Source organism: Limulus polyphemus, unplaced genomic scaffold (genome assembly GCF_000517525.1).
Source record: "Limulus polyphemus unplaced genomic scaffold, Limulus_polyphemus-2.1.2 Scaffold33, whole genome shotgun sequence".
In the NCBI taxonomy this organism is placed as follows: Eukaryota; Metazoa; Arthropoda; class Merostomata; order Xiphosura; family Limulidae; genus Limulus; species Limulus polyphemus.
Window position 1 is genome coordinate 377,854 of NW_013665643.1, and position 9,615 is coordinate 387,468.

Genomic DNA, 9,615 nt, shown 5'->3' on the forward strand with positions numbered 1-9,615 from the left:
TACATTCACTACTCATTTTATTATTCATTTTCAAAAATGTATGAAAATAATTTTATTTCGGCAAAGCTTGTTTTTGTTGCTGTTTTGTGGATTTTCGCGCAATGCTATCCGAGGGCTATCTATGTTAGCCCTTCCTAATTTTGAAGTGTTAGTCTAGAGGGAAGGCAGCTAGTAAACACCACCAATAGCCAAATCTTAAGCTACTCTTGGCTGATTCAAAAGTATGGAACGCGTTTTTACAGTAGCGGACTACAAACCATGAAAATTCAGATTCACAGTCCGAGTATATTAACAACTTGATCATGACTGGCCTATTAATTAAAGAGGTTACACGATATTGCTTTGACACTTAAACTAATATAAAAAAAATCATAAAAACCAGCATTTGTTATTAATAAACAGTAATTCAATAAGGGGTCTGTGTTTTTAATTTTCTTTCTGCCTTGTGTAGATTTAGGATTGTAAAGTCTTCGTTTAAATATATCTTCCGGTATGTTATCTCACAATGGCTCAAAGCTATTATGTGATTCTGATCTTCATTTAAATATATCTTCCGGTATGTTATCTCACAATGGCTCAAAGCTATTATGTGATTCTGATCTTCATTTAAATATATCTTCCGGTATGTTATCTCACAATGGCTCAAAGCTATTACGTGATTCTGAAATTGAACATGATGTTTTTGTAATGTTGAAGATTGATGAAAAACTCTTCTCTACGGAGTTTATTTTTCTTTTAGCGCCTTAGAGATGACCTTGGTACCTAAAATTCGGTGAATAATTAGACGGATAGAATTATTTCTTAAATTGAACAATGCCAGCTGAATTGTATAGGTTCGATTCCCATGGTGCACAAATAATCCATTGTGAAGCTTCATTCTAAAATTGAGAATAATGTTGAAGTAAACCAAAGTATTTAATACTATATCTGAGGTTCAAAATTTCTTGTTGGTGACTTGAAAAACTTTTTATTGCGCCTCCTCTCCGGAATATTTTATATGCATATGTCAACAAGTCTGAGGAATTTCAATAGGCCTAGAATTTTTCTTACTTGTGATCCACTTGGTGGGTCAGCGATGCGGTTATGGACTTACAATATTAAAATCTGGTGTTCGATTCCACACGGTGGACGAGCACAGATAACCCATCGTGCACCTTTGCACTAAAAACCCCAAAAATAACAACACCTTCTTACTTGTGATGGGTCTATCTCTAGAGCTTATTCGTGATACACAATGTCAATTTAATGAATTATGTCTGTAGTTTCATATAATGGCGTTACAACCTTACAAATATTTTGATACCAGTTACGAAACATATAATTCAGTTTCATCCAAATACTCTGTTACTAATATCCTTTAATGACAGTAGTTGATTACATATATAATACAGCTATGTACTAGTTTAACTATTATAGCCGCGAGCTTATCACACTATCTTAGATGATCTAGACTATTTTTTGAAGTTGACTATAACAAGCCCTCCCCGGTGGCTGAGCGGTAAGTTTGAGGGGTTATAATGCTAAACATTTGGTTTTCATATGTGCAGTGGGCAGAGCACAACTAACCTATTATGTAGCTTTGTGCTTAACAACAAATAGATTAAAACAAATCACATAATTCTTTGTTGGTATTAATACATAGTGAGGAACTGGAGAACTAGATTTTAACGGTCAGCATTGTTTGCTTTGGTTATAGAAAACATATGTTCTGTCTTTAACTTGTAATTTTGGTATTAACAATGCTATCGCTCTTTGTCGGCAGCTAAACAGCCATACGTAAACACTATCTGTAAAAGCAATATGGCAAACAATTCTCCATTTGTTCATGATAACAATAGCTTGCATTAATATGCAATAGAACAAATTACTAAAACAATTAAACAATAATACCACATACAATGTGATGAATGCTCATTACAAAATAATTTATGGCTTCCAATGATTTAGTAGTCATAAATGGTGACCCAATAAATCCCCAGCTAGTGTCAGCACTGCTACACGTGGATTAAGACAATGATTATTAAAAAAAATCAAAATGCATGGTATTATAAAACATTATGGAAACAGCAAGAAAAAAGGGCATAAAAGGCATATACTATAGGAATGGCATTCCCATATTATGTGAAAATGCGTTGAACCATGGAACAGTAATATGTTAATAATTCATATTGTGATTGGTTGTCATCCAACCAATCAGAGAGTGCCATACCAGTATAAAGTCTAACCAAATACAAGGTGTCATACTATGCTCATTACTAGTAGTTTTCTTATGCGGAAAAATTGTAGCAAGATTTCATGTTTCAGTAGGGACTGTACTGTAACACTCTGAGGAGAACGCGTGAAACTGGCAATGTTAATGATATAAGTGATCGAGGTAAAAAACTGAAACTCTCCAAATGTGATGTTAAGTGTCTCAGGGTATGTTCTCTGCGAGATAGACGACGGTCGAGTACATATCTTACCCACCAATTTGATATAAATACTGGCGTGAGTATTACCTCGACAACAGTAAGATACAATTTAGCACGAAATTGTCTCAATGGACGTACAGTTGCTCAAAACCATTGTTGACAAGAGGTAATCAAACGGTTGAAATGGACATCAGACCACAAACAGTGGAATGAGCAAAGCTTGAGAAGTGTACTCTTCCTTGTACCCATCAGCAGTCAAGGTATCATCATTTTTGTGAAGATCTATAACACCATTGACTGAGATACACGTCACACTCGTATGCTTCATTGAACAATGATATCATTATCATCTCTAGCATTGAGCAAACTGTCAATAATTGTTACCAAAAATTCGAATTTAAATTCACCCGTAAAGAGCTTCCTCCTCCTCCATTTTGGCTCCATCCCATTGTTTGAAGTTTGGTATTCACTTCACCTTTTATTTTGGTTATTCCTCCTAAGCAATCTCTTTGAGCAACTACAAAGTCAGTGAAGCCACATCGTGCTAATGTATATCTTTATGTTCTAGAGATAACACTCACACCTGTACTTACATTCTCAAATTATTTATTGGAGTGTCGTGGATCATACAAACAGTCATATAAACCCTGACTTACATAACATACGATTTAGGCTTTCTACCTGAACCGCCTCTGTCATCAGTTTCATGTACCTTTTCAAAGTTTCCATATAACTTCTAGTAAAATATGAAATTCCGCCTTAATCTCTCACATTTAGAGGCCATAAGCAGGGGAAACCTTGATTTCTACACATTTGTCATGTAACATTTCAATTCTTGGAGCCATGAGTGTATTATCACACTACTTCTGGGAATAGTATGATACCTGTACTTTCATAGGTATTACGACACTGTATGGTTGGTTGGTTGACGGCAAAACAACAGTGTAAACTTTTCAACTTATTTCACTCACTTTTCCATATTTGTTTCCAATATTGTATGTCTATATATATGTATATACACACACAGATGTATAACAATTTCAAAACTCTTTATAGGCAAAATTACACTAGTATGGTTTATTTTAACTCAAACAGTAAGAAAGAAAGTTACCAACATTTGTTTTATTTCCATGGTCCAGGAAAACTGCAAAGGTTTCCGGATTCTAACATTTAACCCTATATGAAGTTGAATAATTTCATTTAAACCCTATATATAACTTATAGATTTCAGGAAGCCAATAACCTATTAAGGTGATTTGAGCCTTCAGAACCTTCATTTCTAACTGGAGTTACCATTTTTAGCTATTGAATCTTTGTCCTGGACTATAGATTACTGAGAACAATAGTAAAAGTCAAAACTACGTTGCTTTAGATTACACGTTACAAAACTAGGTTCTAAGTATTTTACATGTGCTAGTAAAGTACTGTGTATCAGGTTGTTTTTCTTAGTTTTGTCACATAAGCTATCTAGAATGGTGAACAAGGAAGTATTTGTTCATCATCTGTTGTATCAAAACTTTCTAGGCTGGAAGATACATCGACGTCATGAGATGTCTTGATCCGTAGGGCTGTAAAAGGTGAATGTAGTGGAAAGTTCACTGATTTAATTATATGTCTAGAACCAGGTGAACCATTTTCTGGAATGGTGGGAGATTCAACGTGAAACGAAGTATTTTCGTTATATTTTAGATCTTGAAAATGCATCAACCATGAGGAAGCAAGTTTGTAAGTCTTGATCGATATTTATTCTTTATAGAACTCATTTCGTGGTTATAGTTCTTTGCTTGGTATCTGGTATGGAACTATCGGAAAATATGAGCAACAACCATTATCACAATCTGAGTGGGAACTATTGGTGTTGTTGTAACTGGTTCTTTCACTTAGGATATTTGAATCTTCTTTAAGAGAAGAAACACTACATTTTTTAGAAATAGAGTTTTTCATTGTTAGATTTTGGAAGTCTAATTTATTAGATTGTCCAACATCTTTATTTGTCAGATTCTTAGAGGTAGGGATCCGTACACTGTTTCTTTGCAAAATATCTAATTGATCAGTGACCACTTCATCTTCCAGTCTATGCGAAGTTATAAGGTTAAACTCACTGGTTAAAGAGACAATACTTGTTCTATTTTCCAGAAAACTGGAGGCTGTAACGTCTGATGAGGATGTGGAATTGTTTTGTGACAGTAAATGAATGCACCCAGTGGGCAGATCCTTTGATTGGGACACCAAGATACGTGGAAAACTTTGTCTGCGAAATGTAGTCTTTGGCACTAAAGTGGTGCTTTTCATTGGCATACTATTTCTACGTCGCATTGACATCATTAAAGAATCTGGTCACTATTAAACCTTCTTTGAGTAAAGTACTGAAGTTATCCTTTTCTAAGACTAATAGCGCATAATCGTCCATTGCAGCTTCTTCTGATACTGAGCTCATTTCATCTAACTGTTCGAGTTCGTACTGTAGTAACTCATCCCACCTTATTTGGTTATGGTGTAAGTGTTGCATCAATTCTTGGGACAAAGGACTACTTAAGATCTTATGCCACATTACAAACAACGGTGTTACAACGAAACGTAAGAAATCTGAAATTCCAAAATACAAATCAATAAATAGTACGAAAGCTGAGAGTAATAATTTTATTCACCGAAAGAAGATTTCGTAATGAATTATCATTTAAAAAACTAGATCAAAAATACTAAGAAATGTCTTTTAAGATGAACATTATCATAACTCATAATACGTCTTCTAGAGATCAATGAATACGAAATTCTGTTTTAAAAAAAATAATCTAATTACAAATACATCAGACTCTTTAAGAATTTCAAAAACTATTACCTCCATTTATTGATTTTTATTAGCCACACTTTGATAAAGAATATAACGTAATAATCCAGAAAAATGACACTAACCAGTCTGTATTCTTGCAACAGATGTTTTGGTTCGATCACATACAGGAGTTATGGGAAGAGATAGTTCTGTTTCAATATCACCTGTAAATGCATACAAAGTGAAGCATCAATTTAATATTCAGTGCACTTCATAAAATTTCACATCAATATCAACATCGACTCATTAGTCTTTGTATGTGCTGAACGGTCAATCTGAGAAAGATCTTATTAAAAACAAATATGTTTCTTTTTTGTGGTGGAATTTCACGATAAAGAACCGGACTTCCCGTCGGCTGATTGAAATAAATATTTCGAAGATAGGAGCATAAACGAAAAAAAAAAACGCATAAAGAGAAGATCGTGTATGTATATATATTTGTTGGTTTTCAGTTTAATTTTTTTTTCTTTCATGTCGGTACAATATACATACATGATTGTATTGTAACATGACGAATAAATTGATTTGAAATGAACTGAATACCTCCCCTTTGACAGTTCTTATAGAAATGAAAAATGTCAAAAAGCGCTCACTTCGATAGCTCTCTTTTCTGGCGCTCAGCAAAATGACAAGGAAGGGCGGTGTCCATCGAAAAAAATCACCGCGGCCACTTAGCGAACCTTAGCGCTCTATTGTGCTAGATGTCCTCATTGCATAGAAACCCCAAAATTTTGCCAATAATGCATTATAGTCAGTCTCCTTTGTTTAAAAACAGACACAATACAATTTTCGTTACAGAAATAGCTCATGGAATGACAATCATATTGTACATACGCTCTGATCCAAGGGATTGAGTTGATGCACATTTTATATTTATTAATCACTATTTTTTAGGAAAATTAAGTTAAATTGTTTCAACGGGCATCTTCTAATTAGTTTATAATTGATTGTTCTTTTCCAAGTATAGTAACCCACATTTACTTGGGAAATATTTGTTGATGAATGTAAAAATGTTACTGAGTTTGTGTGATAACACTAAACTTATACATCAGAAATTGGAGCAAACATTCATACTATTATTTCTGACATAACATGCAAAATGTTAATGTTTCGAAAGATGTCATTCTCCTAACACCATCGATTATTAAGCAAGCCCTGTGTTGATTTAAGTACTAAGAAGAAGAAAACATTTAATATTCACGTAAATAAAAGTCACGACATAATAGATATTTACAGTTAAAACTGTACTCCCTGCACAAACGTGTACACTATTTCCATAAGGAGTGAAAGGATGAAATCCAAGCTTTGGTTAACTTACATTTATAAAGAAGATTCACGTGATGATTCCAAATAACAAGATGGTGCTATCAAAACGTATATTTATTTTGAAAACGCATTAAGTTATAGAAGACAATATACAGGTATATAAATCGTTACCTGTAGCTTTTAGAGTCCCCTGAAGTGACCATTTCAGGTAACTTTCAGGAAAATTTCATAGCACAACATTAATACTTTTGATTTGTTCTTTTTTTTTGGGGGGGGGTAGCTTCTTTTCCAATATACAATATATTTCATATTACTAAACTCATATTAATATTTATTCAGCACCCTCTGGTGGATAGTATTTTAATAGCAAAATGGAATCCCGCATATCATACATTTTCGAAGATATTTTATCTATAACAGTGAATTTTACTTCACTACCAGATGGTTTAGTTTATGATTATTGGATGAAAAATGAAACAAAACGCTTGATTGACAAGTTTATCATTGTTTATTTCCGAGACAACTTTACGATTTCGCCGAATTCTAGAGAGAAATACGTTGTGAATTATTAAGCAATTTGCTTAGAAAACAAAGGAGTTATCTGGGCTTCTTTGTTAAATTATGTATTTTTCAATTTCATGTCAGTCTTTGGGATTTGATTTCATTTTCCTACGTCTACCTTGTTGGTAAAGCTCCTCGCACACTTGATAACTCCACTGTTTAGAAATAGACCATGGTCGGCACGGATTACATAGATCAGCACACTTTAACGCTACCTGAAAGAAAAAAATACACTAATTTATAGTTTTTAGTAACGGCATCGTATAAAATTCTCCGTCAGAAAGAAATATATATCTGCACATTTATTAATAAGTTAAGATCTGCAGGCATGGATTGGTTCTATTTACTTTTTTTCTTAGAAATTTTCGAACAAAACTACACATAGAAAGGCAGCGAGCCAACAGCACCCACTACTCTTGTATCTGAGCGAATAGTGGGATTTTACGGTCACTCTTATAGCTCACCCAACGTCAGAAAGTGCAGAGCGCATTTTTGCCAAAACGAGCGAAAAGCATGAGCTCTTGAATTCACAGTCTGGGCAAGTAACCACCAGACTATTCTTGGACCTTTAAATAACTTAATTGAGTAATGTATCTTACAATACATTAAATACAAAAATAGATGTTTAAGGTTTGGTATGTTGAAAAAAAAAATCTCACCTTCTTATCAACAAACTTTCGAGTTTAACGATAAACAACATATGTAAAAAAATATTTGAACTTTTCATTCTTGTAATATTGCTTATTCTAGGTGATGTGTTATAACAGGGCTACCACATCCATGAACGTCTATCCATACAGTGTCTGACCTTGCATGACCTGATCATAAAAGCATTCGACTGGCAATCTGCGGATCGCGGGATCGAAACCCATTCCCGAAAATGCTCGCCCTTTCAACCCAAGAGTTAACGGTGGGGTAGTATTGACCATATGCCTTCCGTCAAGTCTATCACTTCAAAATCAAAGAAGATTTATGCAGATAGCCTTGAAGTAGGTTTATGCGAAATTAGAAAAACAAAGAAACAAACCACACAGTGCCGCTAGTTTATTCGAAATTCTTTAAACACACAATGAAAAAATACACTATAAGGAACAATTACTTGAAATCCGAAGTATTATTTTGTTTCACTTATTTTTATCTGAAGAATGAAAAATATTTGATTTGTCGCACTCAATTGTTTCATGGCAAACACTTTCGACTTCTGTTTGAATTCCATTCACAATTACCATGGTTTCGAGGCTTACTGAAATTACGTAAATCTATGGTTTTCGAACTTCAGTGAAACCTTACTGGGATACAACACAAATGGTTGTTTCTATTCTTATTGAAGCTAAAGGCATAAGGACATAGAATATTTTAAGTGTACTGAAGATACTCTAATGTTAATTACATTAGATCGTTTACATGCTTACTGAAAATTAAACCCCAGTTCTGCACTATTGAAGCAACTCAGTTACTGAAGTTTAAATGACGTGAGCCACTTCGGGTGATTTAGCTGTTTACTGAAATTGTATTCAAATATAGTAAACAACTTCGGGCACTTCTAAAGTTAAAATCACACGATATACATAAGCCCATTGTAATTATTTCTGAATTCGTCCTCGTAAAGTTCACGATCTTTGCTCATTTTGTAGTACAAGATATTATAATATTTAAATAAAATTGATGTTAGTTACGTTAAATTTTATTCTTAACTACCTTTATATTTGTAAGAAAACTGGATAAGAAACACAGCTAGTTCATAGAGAAAAAAAACCAAGAGGGAATCCTCAATAGTGTTAGCACTTGAAATTCTTTTAGACAGGGTTAGAGTAAATTAACCTATGAAACCTTTTTTTCTTCTTCTTTTTATTAGCTCATTTTTGGGGCACGCGTATACCTGATTCAATTTTATTACTCATCAGGATCTCTACCAGCCTACCCTAAAACTGAAATCATTTTAGGCAAGATTATAATAAATTAATATATGGGACCTTATACATAATCAAATACACGAATCGAAAGGGTTGGACCTCCTGAGTACAAAAATGTAATTAGACTCTCAACTCGGCCAAGAGATGACGGAGCTATGAGCTAAATGTTTGTACTTGTAAAACAAAACAAACTCAGAGCCGAACTATGAGCCGATTAGCCGCGGTTAAAAACTCCGTGTATAATCTAAAGGAAACTCAGAACTGCAACAAGGTAATTTAGTGTATTCTAAATGTTAGGCTTATAGCAGGGTTATCGATTCTGTTGAAGACCGTTCTTACGTGAGGAACAAAACTTTCAAGTACTACAGACTTGGGGAATTAATATTTATCTGATTAATTAACTTGTTTATAAATTTTATTGTCGTACATACTGGGCAATATATCATGTCACTGTAAATGAGTAACTAGTAGATTCAAATTTCAGGAATCATTCAGTGGTTCAATGAAAAAATTTTGATTTGAAAGTTTTAGTTGACAAAAGTTGATTTTTTGTTTATTTATTTACCTGCAGGGGCACGGCATGGCCAGGTGGTTAGGGCGCTCGACTCGCAATCTGAGGGTCGCGGTTCGAATC

At 33.9% G+C, this 9,615-nt stretch overlaps 1 protein-coding gene across 1 annotated transcript in view; it reads right to left on the reverse strand.

Annotated features, from left to right (window-relative positions):
• Nucleotides 1-1,375: 1,375 nt before the first annotated feature.
• The window catches only part of LOC106460273 (cAMP-specific 3',5'-cyclic phosphodiesterase 7B-like), a 107,700-nt gene continuing 99,460 nt past the window's right edge, over nt 1,376-9,615 (reverse strand). Inside the window, exons 10-12 of the mRNA XM_022387492.1 lie at nt 7,187-7,283; nt 5,325-5,405; nt 1,376-4,997 (exon numbers count right to left, since the gene is read on the reverse strand). Of these exons, the coding sequence (XP_022243200.1) occupies nt 4,717-4,997; nt 5,325-5,405; nt 7,187-7,283 (459 nt within the window). The 3' untranslated portion in view covers nt 1,376-4,716. The remainder of the gene's footprint in view (nt 4,998-5,324; nt 5,406-7,186; nt 7,284-9,615) is intronic.